The 20,250-nt window shown below is 54.7% G+C and overlaps 1 protein-coding gene across 2 annotated transcripts in view; it reads left to right on the forward strand.

The window, feature by feature from the left end:
- Positions 2,058 to 20,250, forward strand: part of EFHD1 (EF-hand domain family member D1) — a 49,339-nt gene continuing 31,146 nt past the window's right edge. Inside the window, exon 1 of one of the 2 annotated variants that reach the window (XM_001925385.7) lies at positions 2,058 to 2,801. In XM_001925385.7, coding sequence (XP_001925420.4) covers positions 2,506 to 2,801 — 296 coding nt within the window. In that variant the 5' untranslated portion in view covers positions 2,058 to 2,505. Of the gene's footprint in view, positions 2,802 to 3,088; positions 3,108 to 20,250 lie in introns of those variants that run through there. The other variant, XM_013984587.2, reaches the window with a different exon arrangement.

Below are 20,250 nucleotides of genomic sequence, written 5' to 3' on the forward strand. Positions count from 1 at the left end.
GGGAGATGGGTAGCAGGGTTTCCAGCTATGGCCGTGGCTGAGACTCACCTTGGGCTACTAGCGAGATACTGAAACTTTCTCCCCAGGGTGGCCAGGTGTTGTTTGATGAGCGTCATGGGTACCTGCTGCTTTGCTGCCAAGGATAGACCTCCTAAGGCATTCCATCCTGCACTCCCACCTCCGTGCGAGAAGGTTTAGGGGGTGCCTGGTGGGCACAGCCTCGAACTCTGCCCCTTGCAGATAACGTGCCTTTTGAGTGGTGCCTGGGTGACAGGTCGTATTTCACACCCACATAACGCCAGAGTGCTTCCTTAGAGATCCAGAGTGCAACGCAGAGCCAGTAGTTACTAATACGGTCTTGTGTGCTATGTTAAATTTGTGGTTCTTCTTTTTTTTTTGTCTTTTTAGGGCCGCACCTGCGGCATATGGCAGTCCCCAGGCTAGGGGTCCATTCGGAGCTGTAGCCGCCGGCGTCCGCCAGAGCCGCAGCGACACGGGATTGGAACTGCATCTGCCACCTACACCACAACTCACTGCAACGCCGGATCCTTAACCCACTGAGCGAGGCCAGGGCTGGAACCCACATCCTCATGGATGCTAGTCGGGTTCATTCACCGCTGAGCCACCACGGGAGCTCCACTATGTCAAATTTGTTGAGAGGGTAAATCTCATGTGCAGTGTTCTTACCACCTTCCCTACCTTCTCCAAAACCAGCGGGACACAAGAAAACCTTTGGAGGTAATGGGTGTGCTTACTACCTTGGTTGTGGTGATCACGAGTGTTCGCACCTGCCCAAGTGCATCAAATTGTTTTCATTAAATATGTGCAGTTTTGGAGTTCCCCTGTGGTGTGGTGTGTTAAGGATCAGGCATTGTCATTGCAGTTGCTCAGGTTGCTGCTGTGGCCTGGGTTCCATTTCCTGGCCTGTGAACTTCCACAGTTTATTTATTTTATGATAAATATATATAAAAATATACTTTATATATACATATGCAGTTTTTTGTTCATCAAATATACCTCAGTAAAGCTTTTTCTTAAAAAGAAAGAGCTCTTCCTCTTAAATGAAAAGTTGAATTGCATTCAAAATCCATGCTCATTGGAGTTCCCATCGTGGCGCAGTGGTTAACAAATCTGACTAGGAACCATGAGGTTGCAGGTTCGATCCCTGGCCTTGCTCAGTGGGTTAAGGATCCAGCATTGCCTTGAGCTGTGGTGTAGGTTGCAGCTGCGGCTCAGATCCCGAGTTGCTGTGGCTCTGGTGTAGGCCGGTGGCTACAGCTCGGACTGGACCCCTAGCCTGGGGACCTCCATATGCCGTGGGTGTGGCCCTAGAAAAGGCAAAAAGACAAAAAAAAAAAAAAATCCATGCTCATTAACTTGAGACTTTTCAGCGGTATACTGTAAATATAAATGAAAGAAAGGGAAGAGCTATAAAGATTCTTTATCTTCCTTTATTTATTTGTTGTCCCAGGTCTCAGACGCCCACAGCCAGGCGGGGTGGCAGACACCCTGGCATCAGCAGCTCCAGCGGGGCAGTCAGAGCTGAGTCCGTCCCACTACGGGCAGACCAGTGTTTACAAGGTTGTTTTCAATGCTTGGCTGACGTAACAGCCTTCAGCGTCAGCCTTCCTTAGGGAGAGTGACGACTGTATTTGTTTTTACCCTTCGTTTCAAATGCTGATTTCTTTCTTTATTTTCAGGCTACTTTTTCTTTTCTTTCTTGTGTGTCACAGGAAAAGCCAGAGCCCCCCCCCAAGGTCGTGCTGATGTCTTATCACCAGGAAAGCCACGAATTCGTTTCACTTGCCTGCTCTTTTTCCTGTTTGCTTATTTGCTTTTAGTATTTTTAGTATGTTTTGGAAACATTTCTTTTCAGTGAGTGTTGGAAACTCAGCGCGTCCTTTCTCGCGCTCCCTGTGGGCTCCTCCCTCTCCCAGACCTGGGGACGGGTGGATGCCACGCCCAGCCGTGGGTCGCGTGGGTGTAGCCCGAGGGGGGGGGCGCTCGGTTCCCCCCACCCCCAGTCTGTCTCGGGCCGCGAGCGCCTCCCGTCGGGTCGGGTCACGTCTAGGGGACCAGACGAGAAAGGAACCGTCCGAACGGTAGTTAGACTTATTCCTGCTGCGGTTCCCCCGGGGACCTCAAAGTCCCCGGGCTCCCCAGGAGCCCGCGGCAAGGTCAGAGCTGATCCAAGCGTCCACGCCCTGTCTTGGGAGGCGCTCAGCTCCCGATCCGGAGCCCCAGGGAGTGGGGAGCGGGTCGACGTCCCTGGGATGCGCAGACACCTGCGGCCTCTGGCCTGGCAGGCGGTCCCTGAGCCCCAGCGCCTCCTTAAAGCCGCGACTCCGCCCCGCCCGCCACCCTCCCCGCCCGCGGTTCCACCCAACCGCCGGTTCCCCGCCGCCTTGGCGGAGTGTCGCTGAGTCGCGAGCCCGCGAGGAGTGCGCCGTCCGCCCCGTTCCCGCGCCGGGTCTCGCGTCCCCGCGTTCCAGAGCCACGGTGGCCATGGCCAGCGAGGAGCTGGCGAGCAAGCTGCAGCGGCGACTGCAGTGGGAGGAGATGGAGGAAGGCGGCCCCCAGCCTGAGCCCCGAGCCGCCCCAGTCCCGGAGCCCCAGCCGCAGCCACCCGCCCGGGCGCCCATCGCCAGAGCCGACGCCGAGCTGAGCGTGCAGCTGAACCGACGGCTGGACATCAACGAGGGCGCGGCGCGGCCCCGCCGCTGCAAGGTCTTCCACCCCTACTCCGAGTTCCCGGAGTTCAGCCGCCGCCTCATCAAGGACCTGGAGAGCATGTTCAAACTGTGAGCGCCCCGCGTCGCCCTTCAAGTTGAGCCTCCCTCCCCACGCACCCCGAGGACCCTGAGCCCGGGAGGGAAGGGGTGGGGGGAAGGCGGCGGTGGGTCGGTCTTTCTGGCTGGACGTCCCGGCTCTGACCCTGGGCGGGGGGAACAGGATGGGATAATGCAGGGGTTCCAGGGGTGCCTTTGGCATCTAACCCAGCGCCGCCCAGGTCCCGCGCGCCCGGAGCGATCCCTGAGCGGTGGAGGCGCGGGTATCCAGCCCTGCTGCGATTTCTAGAGCAGAAGCCGCAGTTCTCCCTGACCCAGGTCAGACGTTCCCTTCGCGCGGCCGAGCCCGAGTCTGGGACCCCCGGGTACCGACGGCGGGTCCCGCCCTCTCCGCCGGCTGGCGCCGAGATTTGCCCAGAGCCCAACTTCCAGGAAACGGAGACGCGCTGCGCCTCACCTGCCACCTTCATCTCCCGAGGGAAAAATTAGCCTCATTGTCCTTTCATCTTTTACAACAAAAGAGGAGACTTATCCTTGGCTGGCTCGAGGGGTTGGATGTACTAAAAGAGACTGAGAATTGGGTGTTTCGTAAACTCTTCAGCAAAGAGCAGTACGTTCCTGGAGCCGGCGCGTTTGGGGAGCCTCCTGGAGGCATCACCTTGTCTGTTTACGCGCTTCTTGCCTTTTGGGCAGAAGGCGCCCTTGGGAACCAGACTTGGTAGCTTGCATCTGGTCTGGCCGGTCTCTTTGCGATCCTGCCTCGTCAGCCCCCAGCCCCGGGAGGCAGGGGAGCTGATGGTGATACCAACACAGGACGTTGGAAGCAGCGTGGAGAGACCCCAGTAGTTGGCCTTCTTGTCTGGACCTCAGTTTCCTCATCTGGAAAGTGGGGGAAGAAATTGTCCCTGCCTTTTAAGGCCATGAAGTATTTTGCACACCATAGGCTTCTAACTGAGCTATTAATATTATTTCCAGAATTGGGCCGAGACCGGAAAAATGCCTGGGGGAGCCGGGGCCGCTGGCCAGGTCATGCTTGGGGCGTTTTAAAAAGCATTTGGAATGTGTTTGTCCTCCCCTGTGGAGGTTCTATTTAAAGGCGCTGTGGCCTGGTGCTGTGTGGCCGGAGCTTGGGCTCCTTCCTGAGGCTGGGCTGTGGTCCAGCCCCAGCCCCTGTGCCTCTGGAGGTCAGCAGGGGCTGGTACCCGGAGCCTCTGCATCTCCTCTGCCTCCCTCACACCCTGCTTTCCCGGTTTCTGGCTTCCAGACACTGTTCTCCGGTGTTAACACCTGTCTCATTTGGGCCATTAAGGAAGGCTGCGTTGAGGCAAAAGAATGCGACCGGGGTGTAGATAGACAAGCAGTCAGGAGCTCCCGCTGTGGTGCAGTGGAATCGCAGAGTTGGGGGAGTGCTGAGATTCGGGTTTCAATCCACCGCCCGGCACAGTGGGTTGAGGATCGGTGTTGCCACAGCTGCGGTTTAGTTCTTGACTGTGGCTCGGATCTGATCCCTATCCTGGGAGCTCCATACGCCCGAGGGGTGGCAAGAAAGAAGAAAGGGAGGGAGGAAAGAGAAGAAAAAGCGACCAGTGAGTGGTTTGTCAGAGTCCCTCTGATTGCAGTGGGGTTGTGCCTTTTCTGGGAAAACTTCTCCCCCACTGGCTGTGCTCAGGGCCCAGCAGCTCCTCGCAGTCCAGCTGGATTCGGGGAGGGCAGCTCGAGGGCCTTCATCGTGCTGTCGCTTTGGGGTGACTCCGTTCTTTCGTTTATTATCAATGTATTATTGCTATTACTCTTTTTCTGCAGAACAGTCTTTGAAAGGATGTTTGCTTGTTTGTTGATGGCCTAAGACTAATAAAGGGAGTGCACATAATCAGAGGGTCTTGGGAGACCAGGCAAGGTGCCATTGGCGAGGAAACAACAGGTCCTGAAATCGGGCAGTGTATGGTCTGGGGTCCCACAGAGCTGGCCGTCTGGCCTGTGCATGGTACTTCTTTCTCCAGAGCTACTGTGTCAGTTGGAAGTCTAGGATGGGTTTTCTGTCACTTGCAACCAAAATTGGCTGAAACAACAAAGGAGTTAATGGGCTCTCAAAACTAAAAAAAGGCCAAGTTCCCATTGTGGCTTAGCGGTTTACCAACCTGACTAGTATCCATGAGGATTTGGGTTCAATCCCTGGTCTTGCTCAGTGGGTTAAGGATCCGGCATTGCCGTGAGTGGCGGTGTAGGTCCAAGACACAGCTTGAATCTGGCCTTGCTGTGGCTGTGACACGGGCCGGCAGCTACAGCCCTGAAAAGCAAAAAAATAAACAACAAAAAAAACCCCAAAAAACAACGGGCATCTGATGTCAGGTGTGGCTGGGTCTCGGAGTTCAGATGATGGCATCAGAGCTTAATTTCCTTCTCTTAAGGCAGCTTCCTCTCTGTGTTGTCCCCATTCTCAAGTGGCTTATCCCTGCTGGTGGCAGTGTGACCACAGCAGCTCCAGCAAGTCCAATGGGAAGAAACCACAGCAAAAGCCTTATTGTGTGTATATCTTCTGTAGCTTTACTATTGTTTCTTACTGGCTCTGAACCAGTCGCAGTGGCCAGGGAAACTCGTTGCTCTGATGGGCCGGGCCTGAGCCATGTGCCCCACCCCTGGAGTGACTAGCAGGGGGACTGGCAGTGGGGCTCTTGCTGAAGAAGGGGGGGGTGGATATACAGCTTCATCCTGGCCCCTGACTGTGGGCAGGCTCAGGTCTGCTTCAGCCACGAGGGTCTGAGGCAGGACCGGCAGCTCCTGTCATCAGGTGATGGCATCTGAGGCAGGAGTTACTGCAAAGACACCTTCCTGGGGATTGTCCCCCGTGTCCTAGAAGGCGGGGTGGCAAAGCCACTCCAGTTGGAGATGGCTGAGCGGTGGCTGGAGACACCCATGTGGCAGGAGGAGCCATACAGGCATAGGGACGGGCCAGGGCCTAGGACCTGTGACCCTGGAGATGCTGCATCATCCCTCTCAGTCTTAGTTTCTTGATGGTAAAAGTACCACTTTCCCATGAGGGCCAAGTAGCAGCTGTGGCTGCCAGGGCAGGGGCCGCTAGGGGAATGCTGCCCGCCTGTCCCCCCCACAGTGGTTTGGAAAGGCCTCCCCTTAAACCTAGTATCAAGACCCAGTCATCCATCATGAATGTGGAAGGGGGGGATGAAGCCCCCTGGTTCCAGGGTCATTAACTGTGATCACGGCCAAGTTGCTCAACCTCTTTTGTTTTTTGTCTTTTGAGGGCCACACCTGCAGCATATGGAGGTTCCCAGGCTAGGGGTCCAATAGGAGCTACAGCTGCCAGCCTACAGCCACATCAACACAGGATCCCAGCCGCATCTGCGACCTACATCACAGCTCACAGCAACACCAGATCCTTAACCCCCTGAGCGAGTCCAGGGATCAAACCCACAACCTCATGATTCCTGGTCAGGTTCATTTCCACTGTGCCCCAGCGGGAACTCCCACAGCTATAAGTTTGGTGGATGTGCAAGCTGTGTGTTGTCCTTTTTATGAAATAATTTCCAGCACTTTGCAGTATCTGGTTTATCTGTTGAAGTTGATGTCGCCTGCAGTTTGAGCTGTGGACGTGGCCACTTGGTAGGTCATTGGTCCTGCCCAGGACTGTGCTCAGGGCTCTGTTGAGGGGACTTAAAGGGCTCCTCTGCTGGGTAAGTGGAGAGTGTCCTAGAGCTGCTGTCACAAGGACCACAGGGAGTTCCCGTCGTGGCGCAGTGGTTAACGAATCCTACTAGGAACCATGAGGTTGCGGGTTTGGTCCCTGCCCCTGCTCAGTGGGTTAATGATCCGGCGTTGCCGTGAGCTGTGGTGTAGGTTGCAGACGCGGCTCGGATCCCGCGTTGCTGTGGCCCTGGCGTAGGCCAGTGGCTACAGCTCCAATTCAACCCCTAGCCTGGGAACCTCCATATGCCGCGGGAGCGGCCCAAAGAAATAGCAAAAAGACAAAAAAAAAAAAAAAAAAAAAAAAAAAAACAAGGACCACAGGCTGGTGGCTGAAAACAAGAGAAATGTATTCTCTTACTGTTCTGGAGGCTGGAATCTGAAGTCAAGGTGTCAGAAAGGGCCATGCTCACTCCGGAGCCTCTAGAGAAGAACCGCGCAGCTTCTGGCTGGTGCCAGCCATCCAGGGCATCCTTGGCTTGTAGATGCATCACGCTCGTCTCCGCCTGGCTGGTTACATGGTGTTCTCTCTCTTTGCGTGTGTGCGTGTCTATCTGTCTGTCTTTCTTCACACGGCCTTCTTCTTCTTCTTTTTTTTTTTTTGGCTGCACCCATGACAAGTTCCTGGGCCAGGGGTTGAACCTGAGCCACAGTGGTGACAATGGCGGGTCCCCAACCCGCTAGGCCACCAGGGACCTCCCACATGGCTTTCTTGTAAAGACACTAGTCATTGGATTTAGGGCCCATCCTCATCCAGTATCACTTTGTCTTAATTCAATTGAGTAGATCTGCGAAGATGCTATTTCCAAACAGGTCACATTCCGACGTCCTGGGAGGCTGTGAATTTGGGGTGGGGGGATCCTATTCAAGCCACCACTGAGGGAAAGCAGAAGTGCGCAGCCTGTGTGGCACCATGGCTGTCTCCTCCTGCCCTCCTGGGGGAGGCCCTGGGGGTGGTGATGTTGGCAGGGGGGACCCTTCCACGGAGGCCCTCAGGTTTAGGAATGTCAGAATCTTAACCACTTTCAATTTTTTAGGTAATTTAGGAGTGTCTGAAACTTAACCAAAGCCAGAACGATTTCTATCCCAACAGAAGGCAGAGCTGTCTTCCCAAAGCCCAACCCTAACCCAGCCGTCTAACCACCAAACTCCAGATCAACAGAAAACCCTCGACTCATGCCAGGAGGGCACTTACTTTCAGCAAGAATTTCACTTTTGATCAGTTTCTAGATCCAGATTCTGGGAGTTCCCGTTGTGGCGCAGTGGTTAACGAATCTGACTAGGAACCTTGAGGTTGCAGGTTCGATCCCTGGACTTGCTCAGGGGGTTAAGGATCCGGTGTTGCCGTGAGCTGTGGTGTAGGTTGCAGATGAAGCTTGGATCCCGAGTTGCTGTGGCTCTGGCGTAGGCTGGCGGCTGCAGCTCTGATTCGACCCCTAGCCTGGGAACCTCCATGTGCTGTGGGAGAGGCCCTAGAAAAGGCAAAAAAAAAAAAAAAAAAAAAAAAATCCAGATTCTGATGTCACTTTGGAATTCACTCAGAACCTGACTTGACCAGAACAAAGTATGCCCATTCTTTTTGTTTGGGCTGTACAGATCCACGCAGACACTTCGAAACGTGGTTTGATCTTTTAAATTTGATTTTCCTATTTAAACATATTTTGCCTAGGGAATTCTTATGCATTCAAGGTTAACCACCCCCCCACGCCCCCCGGCCCCAGTCCTTTCCAGCCTGTGAACAATTTGGGTTCTTGAAAGGGAGGGTCACTTGTCTTTGTATGATTCGGACCTACCGTAAATGAGCCTGGTGTACTGTAGAAGAAAGAATTTTCTAATGACTGTGGGAAGCCAGAGGCGTCATCAGCCCGGCCGGAGAACGTTCCCTCTCCCTTTCCAAGTGTGTTACTGGATAGCCTGGGCCAGGAGAATAGTGGCCTGATTTTGAACGAAGAGTGAGAAGGCCCCAAAGAAACTGACTCTTCAGTGTGTGTCCAGGGCTGTAATACGAGCTGGTGGAGCGGTCAAGGTTAGACAGGAAATTTTAATTACCCTGGGCTTATCCAGAGGCCTCTTTCAAAGGGAGGTAATGAGGGCAACCACTTAAATGCAGGACCCAAACCCAGCATCTTAAAATGCAGCTGTGATGTTTTCGCAGCAGAGTAAGAGCTTGTGTTTCAATTCCCCAAAGAGAGGGTGGGGAGCGCAGCGTTTGGCTGTAGCCAAGTGGTCTTTTTATTAAGAATCCGAAATGATGACATCATGGACACCCCGCCAGCACCCCTGGACCCCGAAAGGGCGGGGCTGTCCTGGAACTCTTCATTTCTCATTCCCCCACCCCCAGCCCACCTCATTTCTTTTTCTCCTTCCTGGACTTTTCTTGGAGCGAGGGAGGAACGCGTGTGAGTGGGAATTTGCCAGAGAGGTGAAGGAGTCCGGTTAAGCACGTTCACTCTGGTGGGGGGGAGGTGGCGGCCTGTGCTCTCTCATTAGCATCTTTTGAGTAAATTGCCTTACGGACAGGAAACAGTGGATGGAAATCCATGGAAGTTAAGAGTTTTTCTCCCCCTGAAGGAGAGGCGAGGGCTTCTGACTCCCCTGATTGTGTCTTTGGTCCACAGTGATACACCTTAGAGTTGAACTTCCGTCACCTGCCCTGGGTTTTGCACATTTGGCGGTTCCGGGTTGCAGGCCGGACAAGGGAACCCAGGCCTGTCTGCATTCCTGGCGGGCCGTCAGCCAGAACCCAGGCTGGCTTCTGTTCGGGACCTTGGTCTCAGCAGAAAGACACTGTGATCGGGGAGCAATTTCCTGGAGCGGCTTAAGCCGTGGTGTGATCTGTGCAGCGTGTGTGATATTGGGGCAGCTGGAAGGAGGCTCCGCGGTTTATCTTTGCAGAGTTTCCCTGCTTTTCCTTCGTCACTTCTCACCTTGACTCTCTGGGAAGCCTCCCCCTCCTTTTTAACAGAGCACCGCTTTTTACGAGAATTGGAGTGACTTATTAAAATCTTACATAATTCGGGAGTTCCCATCATGGCTCAGTGGTAATGAACCCGACTGGTATCCATGAGGATTCGGGTTTGATCCCTGGCCTCGCTCAGTGGGTTAAGGATCCAGCATTGCCGTGAGCTGTGGTGTAGGTCCCAGACACAGCTCGGATTCCACGTTGCTGGGGCTGTGGTGTAGACAGGCCGCTGCAGCTCTGATTCGACGCCTAGCCTGGGAACTTCCACATGCTGCGGTATGGCCCTAAAAATAAATACAATACAATACAATAAAATCTCACATAATGCCCCCCCCCCCCAAAAAAAAGACCTTTTCCCTTTCTCTCTTGCAAAATTAGAGTGCCTAGTTTCAGAGCGTTAAGGTCCAGGCGACTGACTTTATTTCTCTTCTTAGCCCTGTAAGACCTCCCTGCCCCGGTCTAACCAGTAAATAGAAATGCCTTCTCCCGTTGACCTTGGGGGCTTTGATGTACCCAGGCTACATCCTGCCTGGTTTCACGGCCTGGCTGAGCCAGTGAGTCTGAGGATGGGTCGAATGAGTCAGGTCCCGGGAGCTGGTGGCTGCCAGGCTGGTCCGTGACATGGGGGAGAGAGCCTCAACACACAAGCTAGGTTTTGCACAGCTTGCTCTTAACTTCCTGCTTCATGAAAATCTGTGTGTCACGTGCACCCTCGCAGGCTCGCACACGCTTACAGGCGTGCTCACACTCACAGTGCCCGGCCTCCGCATCACCTTGGAGTCCTCCGGGCACAAGCCTCCATAGCCTCCCCCAGCCTCTGTGTCCCTTGAGTGTGGGTGACTGAAGGGCATCACCGTTCTCGATCCTGCGAACAAGGATACCCGAGATGTTGGGGTGTGGACGGTGCCATCTTGCAGGATGAAACTTGACCTGTGCTCAGGGGCCTGCCCCACAGACTCGGGACCCCCAAGGCTGCATGGACCTCCTGTCCATACATTTGCTAACGTCTGTTACCATAGTGAGGATAATGATGAGCCCCTTTCTTATCTGCTATCTATGAGCTGTGTATTCATTCATTCTTTTTTTTTTTTTTTTTTTTTTGGTCTTTTTAGGGCAACACCCATAGCATATGGAAGTTCCCAGGCTAGGGGTCAAATCGAAGCTGCAGCTGCCGGTCCACGCCACAGCCACAGCAACGCAGGAGCTGAGCCTCATCTGTGATGTACACCACAGCTCAGGGCAATGCCGGATCCTTAACCCACTGAGCGAGGCCAGGATCAAACCTGCGTCCTCATGGATCCTAGTCGGGACTGTTAACCACTGAGCCATGACAGGAATTCCCATTCATTTGATTTTTTAAAAATTCATTCAGTGAAGCATATGCCAGGTATTAGGATTATATAGATTGATCTGGAGAGGTGTCTGCCGTTGAGAAGCTTGACCAGCTTTTAAGAGTGGGCTGGATTTAACATGATGCTCTTGCCAGGGAAGGATGCAAATCTTGGTAAAGCCATCCACCTGCCATGTACCCTGTGTAGCCTGGCAGGCCCTGAGAGGACGCTGCATTCAAGGCAGGGGGTGGTGATCGTTCTGGACACAGCCGGGGAAGAGCAGCCCGCCAGGACTGGGAAGGGATTCCGGCCCTTGATGGAACAAAGGCCTTGGGGCTGAGGCTCTTAGAGCTGGAAGATGCGGGCTGAGAGCTTGGAGTGTGGTGGGGACCTGCTGGACCTCACGGGGCAGAAGCAGGCAGTGGGGGCAGTGGAGGTGAGCTACAGCCTTGGTTCAGTGTGGAGAAGAAAGGGCTTTCTCACGGTCGGAGTCCTTGAGAAACAGAAAGAATAGTCTCGAAGGTGCTAAGTCCCTTTCTTGGGAGTTCCATTGATAGGTGGGTGGTCTGTCTTCATGGAGGGAGAGGTTTGCAGCAGGCAAGGGCTGGACATCTCTTGGGGTGGCTGGGGGATAGGCTCTATGACTTTCAAAGTTCCCTCTAGGCCAGAAGGACAAGGGCATGGCTGGCAGCTACTTCCATCGGGGATGCTGGTCTGGTCTCCTCTGCATCCACCGGTCGTCGTGTTGGCGTCATCCTTGGACTGGGAGCAAGATGGCCAGGTTCGCCAAGTGCCCTCCAGCTGGGAGGAAATCCGAGGCAGAAGGACTTAGACTTCTTCCAAACAATGAGATCTTTCCAAGAAGCAGCCCCCAAGCCAGCCTCCGGCATCCCTTTGGCCAGCATTTGTCACAGACTCACTGAGGCCAGTGACTGCCCAGAGGAAGGCAATGACCAGGGACCGTGACTGGGCCCCCTCCCCCAGGGGGCAGGTACCTGGCCCAAAGAGGGTCCAGGGAAGGGAGGGGAGGGACCCACCATGTCCCTTTCAGCTTGTGGCCCTGTGTGTTTGTGTACATGGGGGAGACTTAGATGGGGGGCTTGGATTTTGGAGACTAGATGGGGAGAAGCCCATTCCCGGGGGCTCCTGAATGCTTGAATGTAGGCGTCTTTCCTCGGGGACACTTAACTTCTGCCAATGGAATCAAGAGCCCCTCTGATTTCTCTTTGTCAGTGGTTGTCGATCCCTGGCACCTCCAGGCTATATGTGTGTATTTGGGGGTGAGGGGATATGTGTCTGTGTCAACTGCTGCCTTTGCCAGATCTCCATAAAATGGCTTTTGCCTTTGTCTTGCAAGGGGCCTGGCACAGCCGGACCCCGCCGCCCCGCCTCTGGATTTGGAGAGCCCAGCTGGCTTCCTTGGGTAGGTTCATCAGTGACACATCTCGCTTGCTTTGTCTTTGCAAACTGCTCGCTGATGCCTACCTCTTCTCCCGACACCCCCCCCACCCTGGCATCCTCCTTTCTTTTCTTAATTATCCCAAATCTCTGACTTCCTCTCCTTTTAGAAGGGTCTCCAGGTAGAGAGGCAGAGAGCATGGGCCAGCTGCTATCTTTGCTGGGCATCACATACCGTGATGGCTCTTCCTCCTTTTGGTGGCGGCCTGATGTTCTGTTGCTAAGGGCACTTCCCTGGGTGCGGAGGCCTTTGTACAAGTTGTGGGTGGCTAGGGGTGTGTGTCAGGTGGTGTCCAGGTCTGGCTATATTCTCTCTCAGTCTCAGCTCAGCCAGCCCCTGCGTGGCTGAATGCAGGTAGATGATTTTGTGTGGTCTCTCCCGGTGCAAGCCTACCTCTGGTTGATGATAATGTCCTGGCATTCTACCAGCTCCGATCAGGTTTGCAGGAAGTAGGAGGTTGTTTGTGACTTAGAAATTGCCACATGCCCGGAGCTGGCCCTGCTACCTCTTCTTGGTCAGAACGACAAGGGACCCCAAGGCTGTAGCCGATTCCAGCTTTGAGATTAGACAGTGCCCAGGGAACACCAGCCCCACCCAGCATTGCTCACTGTACCTGGGGTGGTGGCCCCCAGTCCTCAGCCCTCTCTGGGTACGATCTAGCTACTGACAGTCCCTGCTCTGCTCCCACAGGGACCTGGTGAGCTCTGACACAGCCTTCGGGAAGTGCTGGCCCCGGTCCTGTGCAGCTGTGCCCATCTTGGCCTTGGTGACAGGGTCTCTGTCCCCTCCCTAAATGACTCAGGCGCCTCCCACCCTTTCCCACAATGGCCACCTTTATTGAGCCCAGCCACTGCCAACAGCCACTGCTTACAGAGCATCCACTGCGTGCAGGCGCTGTTCTTAGCCTTCACACATTGTGAGCGTGATCATCCCTCATTTTACAGATGGGGAAACCGAGGCGCAGAGTAGCCAGGCAACTTGCCCAACATGACACCTTGTGGAGGTGGTAGAGCTGGGGGCTGAATCCAGGCAGCCTGTGTTCTTGTCCCCTGTGCCACCAAATCTCAAATGCCATCCTTGACAACCTCCCCCGCACAGTCACATGGGGCCGTGGGTGGCACAGCCTCTGTAGGCTGCCTGAACTCCAGGCCTCGTGGGACCACCTGCTCCAGGCCTGGGGCAGCTGCCTCCTGCTTGGGCCCCCCCCATCTATCCTACATATTGTGCCCTCTTGCCAGAGCCCAGATCTCATTGCCTTGCTTCCCTCTTCAGACACCCTGGGCGGTGGAGGATGACATACAATATTCACTAGCTCCCTATTGCCCATGGACCAAAGTCCAGACTCTTCACAGTGACCCTGAAGGCCAGTCACAGCAGCTGTTGCATTCTTCTCTCTCACTGGTCGCCCCAGCCTGGCCCTGTTCTCACTGGGTTATTGGCCCCCCACAACCCCTCTCCCATACCCCCCAATTTCCAATCTGTCCATTATCGTTGATTCTTATGAGGGTCCGCTCCCCCTCCATAGTGTTTGCCCTGGGAAAGCAGGGGCGGCTCTTTATGGTTCAGTCCTCACACTCACCCCAGGGCCATAGGCAGGGCTGGGGTAGCTTGACCTCTGAGGAGCGGTCTGAGCTCTGCTTCTGGAGCTGCCCCGAGGCCCGAATTATGCCCCAGTGGAGTTTCCCAGCTCCCAGGATTGCCAGGAACAGGGGCCTATGGTGGGGTTGTGTGGTCCCCTCTGGCAGTGCCACCCCCCCGCCCCGGCACACACCTGTAAGTGAGATGCGGAAAAAGGAAGGTGACCACCTTCTCAGGTTGTCCCCAAGATCACGTGACCTCTCGGTGTGCAGTCACACTTAATTAGGTCACTCCCTTCCAGCCCCGGGTTCCTTCCACTGAGGGAGATGCAGGTCCAGGCCCCAGCCGGGCTGGGCACTTAAGGTGGTACCAGCCTCGAAGAAGCACAGGAAAGGGGCCGGCTGGCAGGGGAGCCGTGGGCAGGGGTGGAGACTGAGGACCCAGAGGCTGGCAGCCTGGGTGCTTTTCTTTTCTATTTGGAGGGACACCTGAGTCCCCCCACAGTCCCCTTTCGGTGGAGCCTGCTGCCCCTGGCCTCTCCCTCCCTCCCCGCCTCCCCCTGGCCATTTCCTTCTGTGACTCGTGGGCTGGGGCACTGCCAGGGCTGTGCTAGACCTGGCCGGGTCTGGGTGTGAAAACCCCGGGTCGTTTGGGGGTCCCTGTCCCCCAAGATCCACAGGGCTCCTGAGAATTCCTCAGATAACTAGGTTACCAGGGGCACCTCCAGCCATGGTCCCCAGCCCATGAGGATGTTTACGAGGGGTGCGGGGAGCTGAGGGGAGCATCTCACGACTGCACCTTCACAACAAAGAACCCCCCCTTACTCCTCTCCACACCCCCCATCAGAAGAGCTCTTGCGGGCCCCCCATAGCCTCCATCAGGAAGTGCTGGGGGCAGGGGCGTCCCCTGGGAGGCCCTTTCTCCCCCTCCTCCTTTCTGGAAGGCAGCACCACGCCCCCCTCCTTTTTGAATGGCTGGCTGGCTGGTAACATTAAATTCCCAGATCTGCTTGCTCCCATGGAGTCCCCGGGTACCCGTTTACTCAAAGCCAGTAAAAGGGTCCTGATTTCATAGGACCAAGGACAGACCCCAGGATTAGGGTCTTTCTCTCAACGAGAAGTTTCTCTTAATCACCCCAAAACGAAACCAAAAAATGAGCCTTTATGGATAAGCTTACTAATAAGCTGATTGCTTATCTGCCTGCCTCTAACCTCAACAGCAATGGAACCAAGCCCAGAGAGTAACTTGCCCAAGGACGCACAGCTCAGGCCGTCACCGAGGCCTTGAACCCGGGCACTGTGACCCCAGGAGCACTCTTCCAGCCATCACCGCCCTCCCCCTTCCCCTGGTGGAGCCCCCCCACCGAGGCCCCGATAGACCGAATTGGCCGGATTACACTTGTCAGCGCGGAAGCTTTCGGACACTCTTCCCGCTCCACTCAGCCATTCGTGGCCAGAGGGTCTGGGCATGTGTGCCCTCGGCGTAGCTGAAGCACTTTGCGATCCTGACCTGTTAACTGGTTGTCACCGGCACCTTCCTTTGCAGGGGGGTGGTCACGGGGTGGTCACGGGAGCTGGTTTGCTTTGTTTCCACCCTGGGTTGCTGGCCTCAGCGGGAGAATGTGCATGTAGCTGAAGTCTCCCAGTTTGAGGCCTTTTCCGATGGGGAGTTACAGCAGGCAGCCAGTTTGAGAGCGTGAATCCTGAATCCTCTCCTGAATCCAGTGGGAGTCTCTGGGTGGGGTGGGGGGGTGGCTGTGCACTCCCGCCGCCTGCATTAGGGACAAAGCGGATTTCTCTGCTTGTCCTGAAGGCCCAGGTTTCAGCTACCTGACTCTGTGTCCACTCTGCTGTCTTGCAGGGCACTGAGCACATAGTGGGTGCCCTGTAGGGGTGGGGGTGGGTACCCTGAGCTCTGCCCTGCTACCCTATCTTTCTTTATCAACTTCCAGACACCTTGTATAGACCCCTGGGATTCGTGGTTGGGAGATCCACATAGCCGCTTATCAGAAAAAGGATATTTGCCAGAAAGGAATCCCCACAGCACTAGCTGTGCACAGAACAGAAGCAGGCACTCACTGAGCCCACTCCCACCTTGCCATCACCTCCCTGCATCTCTTCCCGGCAAGGACTGTGTGTGCTCCCCAACCGCCTCAGTCTGTTCCCTCCACTCTCCACCCTGCTCCCCATTCCCCCAAATCCTTCCTGCACATGGAGCCGAGCACACTGAAACAGCCCTCTGAAGTCACTCTTTGGGGGTTGCACCTGTTACCCATAGGAAGACACGGCTCTCCCAGAATGCCTTGTGGGAGCTTCTGGGACATCCTGGCACCTCTGGGCCGCCCTGGGTGACAGGGGCTCCCTCCCACGGTTCGCACATGCTGTTAGATCCAGCTCTGCCCAAGTTCCGGCCTTATCACAGCGCAACTGTCTGTACATCTGGCTCCCCCGGGAGCACTCTTTGTGCTTCCTTCTGCTCTGGAGAGGCCCCAGGTAGACGTGAGCCAGGTGGTGAGTGAGTGAATGGAACTCACTGAGCCAGGCGTTCATCCCACAAAGGCTGCTGGGAACAGCCTGATTGGAAATCAGACTCTGGGCCCAAAGCTTTGGCACTTAATTCCTCAGAGCCTGCTCACTCTTCGTTTGCATGCAGTTGTAACACACTTGGAGATCTGGTTTCCCAGCCTGCAGCAAATCGCAAGGAAGGACGGGCGAACGGGGCGGGCAGGGTAGCCTGGAGGAGGGACAAGGGTCCTGTGATCTCGGGGAGCCCTGGTGCTCGCAGGAATAGGCGCAGTTGGGAACACCGTGGCCCCGGGAAAGGCCACCTGCTTGGGGGATTGTCTGGCACAGTGCCCTTCTTCTACTCAAAAGAACCTGGGCAACACGGGGAGTCTTGTGAAAAAGCAGGTTCTGATGGAGCAGGTCTGGAGAGGGACCTGAAATTCTGCATCCCGGGTGACCGTGATGCTGCTGGTGCTCAGACCACCCTTGCAGTGGCCAGAGCCTGCCTCTTTAAAAAGGCAAGGCATGGTTTCCATACAAGGCCTTTCTGAAGAAAAGCTGGGCTATTCCAATGTCCTGGGCCTCTGAGGTGTAGGTAATCTCCCAACACTGAATTTTTTGGGGCCATGCCATCCTCCTGAGAAACCCCCTACTCCCTGGAGGTCCCTGGGGAGTTTCTGATGCCAGAGCCTCCCTCCGGCAGACAAAGGCTGGCCCGATTCTTTCTTCCTTGATAGCAGGATTATTCTGGTCAGGTGAAAACCAAGAAAACCCAGGGGCTCTGCACTGGGGAAGCCGAGAGAACAAGCCTTTCATGGACCAGCACGGGGCGGGCATTGGAAACCAGCTCCCGTGCCCTGGCTGCCGTCCCCTTGCTCGTGGGCTTTTGGTGGAGGCCCCTTTGGCCAGGGCAGGGCCTTTGCCGGGTCATAGGCACGCATGGTTGCGGGCCCAGTGTTTGGGGACCTCAGCCCATCCTGCCTTCCTCCATCCCACTCCACCATCCAATGAAGACTTCTCATGTCTTCACTGGACATGAAAAGGGAGATCGTGGCCCTGCAGACACAGGGCTGGGTTCAAACCCAGCCCCGCCATTTGCTTCGCAGCTCTGATAGCCTCACACAGGATGGGCTGGGCGATGAGAATCACTGAGGAAGGGCTCCATGGAAATTCAGCACAGGGGGCCATGGCAGGCCGTGGGTTTGGGTTTCCTGCAGGTGCTAAAGCCAGTGGAGGCTGTTTGAGGCCCGGGGGGTGTGGGCAGCTCTTCAGGGCAGCAGCCTTGGGAGATGTGTGCTTCCTCTCCATGGCTGTGGACAGGTCCTGCTTTTCAGTCTATAAATATCCCTCCCGTTGCTTGCTGGCCGGGGGCCGGGGGCCGGGGCTGGGGTGTCATCTCCTTCTGGGCTCCCTACAACTCTGCAAGGCACGAACTGCTCCCGTTAGCATCAGTCTGCAGCAGGCTCGCCAGCCCATCTCTCCCAAGGGAATGGCAGGGCTGGGTTTGAACCCTGGCCTGTGTCTGCAGGGCTAAGAGCAGTGCTCATGGGACCGGAATTTCCCCCTAATGGCTCCTGGAGAATAGGAAGATGAAGGGAATAAGGACATTTTATTTTATTTTATTTGCCTTTTTTTTTATTTTATTTTATTTTTTTTTTTTAGGGCCGCACCTGCAGCATATGGAGGGTCCCAGGCTAAGAGTCGAATCAGAGCTGCAGCTGCCAGCCTACACCATAGCCACAGCAACGCCAGATCCAAGCTGTGTCTGTGACCTGTGCTGCAGTTCAAGGCAACGCCAGATCCTTAACCCATTGAATGAGGCCAGGGATCAAACCCACATCCTCATGGATACTAGTTGGGTTCCTTACCACTGAGCCACAACAGGAACTCCTTATTTTGTTTTATTGTACAAGACAAATTCAATTTATTTCAAATTGAAGCAGAAATGAGGTGAATAGGTACAATTTAAAAGTAATAGATTTTAAAGGATATTGGTAGGAAAACAGTCAAATTCAAATTAGGTCTATAGAGTAGTTAAAAGTACTATATCAATGTTTATTTATTTGGTTTTCTTTTTGTTTTTTTATTTTTAATTTTTATTTTTTTAATCTTCTTTTAAAATTATAGTTGAGTTACAACGTTGTGTCAATTTCTGCAGTACACCAAAGGGACCCAGTTACGCATGTATACACATTCTTTTTCTTTTTTCTTTTTTTTCTGTCTTTTCCAGGGCCGCGCCTGTGGCATATGGAGGTTCCCAGGCTAGGGGTCTAATCGGAGATATAGCTGCCGGCCTACGCTGCAGCCACAGCCACAGCAATGTGGGATCTGAGCCGGGTCTGCAACCTACACCACAGGTGACGGCATAGCCATAGTAGACGCGGGACCTGAGCCGCGTCTACAACCTACACACAACTTATGGCAATGCTGGATATTTAACCCACTGAGCGAGGCCAGGGATCAAACCCACAACCTCATGGTTCCTAGTCGGATTTGTTAACCACTGCGCCACGACCGGAACTCCTCTTTTTCTCTTATTACATTCTATCATGTTCTAATGAATGAGGGCGTTTTAAAAGACAAAACGTGGAAAAAACTCAGCAGGGCAGAGGAGGGCTAGAAGGAAGACCTAGGAGAAAAAAAGGGATGCACTCTTGGAATTACGAGTGTTTTGGGTTTTAATATCCTGAATTGCCTTTAATAAGAAAAATCTGGCAGCTCCTGTTGTAGCTCAGTGGAAATGAACCCAACTAGTATCCATGAGGATGTGGGTTCGATCCCTGGCCCTCCTCAGTGGGTTAAGGATCCAGCGTTGTGCCAGCTATGGTGTAGGTCACAGACACACCTTGGATCTCTTGTTGCTGTGGCTGGGGTACAGGCCAGCAGCTCTAGCTCCCTTTTGACTCCTAGCCTGGGAATGTCCATATGCTGCAGGTGCAGCCCTAAAAAGAAAGAAGGAAAATCTGGGTTAAAATTTAAATTATAGAAAAAAACCGGAGGCGTTCCTGTTGTGAATGAACCTGAGTAGGATCCGTGAGGATGCAGGTTCGATTCCTGGCCTCACTCAGTGGGTTAAGGACCCAGGGTTGCTGGGAGCTGTGGGGTAGGTCGCAGATGTGGCTCTGACCCTGCTTTGTGGGGGCCACGGTGTAGGCCGGCAGCAGCAGCTCCGGCCCGGGCAGGTGCTGCTCCTTTTCCCTGGGGCTGGATTCCAAATTGCAGGGCATGTGCTGGAATGTTTGTGGGGGGGAGGGGTGAGCAAAGGAGGTTTCCGGAATGAGGAAAACAGGTCCAGTTGCCTTCATTTTCCCCAAAGGCCCCAAGGTTTGGAGTAAGATGCCCTGTTTGCAGATGGCCTTGTCTAAGGGGATTCTCACACTGCAATTCCTGAGGAGAGGGGCTCTGAGCAGGCGTCGCTCCCTGGCTCAGCCTCGGGGGGCTCTGCTGGGGGTCCTCTCCTCCAGCTGCCTTCAGCCACACCCACCGTGGAGTGAAGCTGTTGGTAGATGTTGTCCGGTAACCTTCAGAAGGGCCTTTATCCCTGTAACAGCGTCCCCCAGAAACTTCTTTCGGTCTCAGCCTTGGCTGACTTGTCTCTGTCTCTCACTGTCCCTGGAGGGGAACCTTTGGGTTCCGTGAGGGCTGACCCGACAGCAAGTCTTTCTTCCCCCCAAACCTGTCACTAGCGGCTGTGATGCCCAGCCCTGAGGTCAGGGGGTGGGCTTGGGGCTCAAGCTGGGGAATGCCCTCCCCGTGCCCTAAACCCCAGGTTAACCTTGCTAGGCCTAGGGACCGTGGGGTTGGTTGACCTGGATGGGCCTGGTTTCTTCATCAGCCTGACAGTGCAACTCAGAGGAACACTGGAGGGTTAAATCTCCAGTGTTAAATAAATTAGTGCATTTTATGGCCGCACCCGTGGCGTATCATA

This window comes from Sus scrofa, chromosome 15, assembly GCF_000003025.6.
Source record: "Sus scrofa isolate TJ Tabasco breed Duroc chromosome 15, Sscrofa11.1, whole genome shotgun sequence".
NCBI classification, from domain to species: domain Eukaryota; kingdom Metazoa; phylum Chordata; class Mammalia; order Artiodactyla; family Suidae; genus Sus; species Sus scrofa.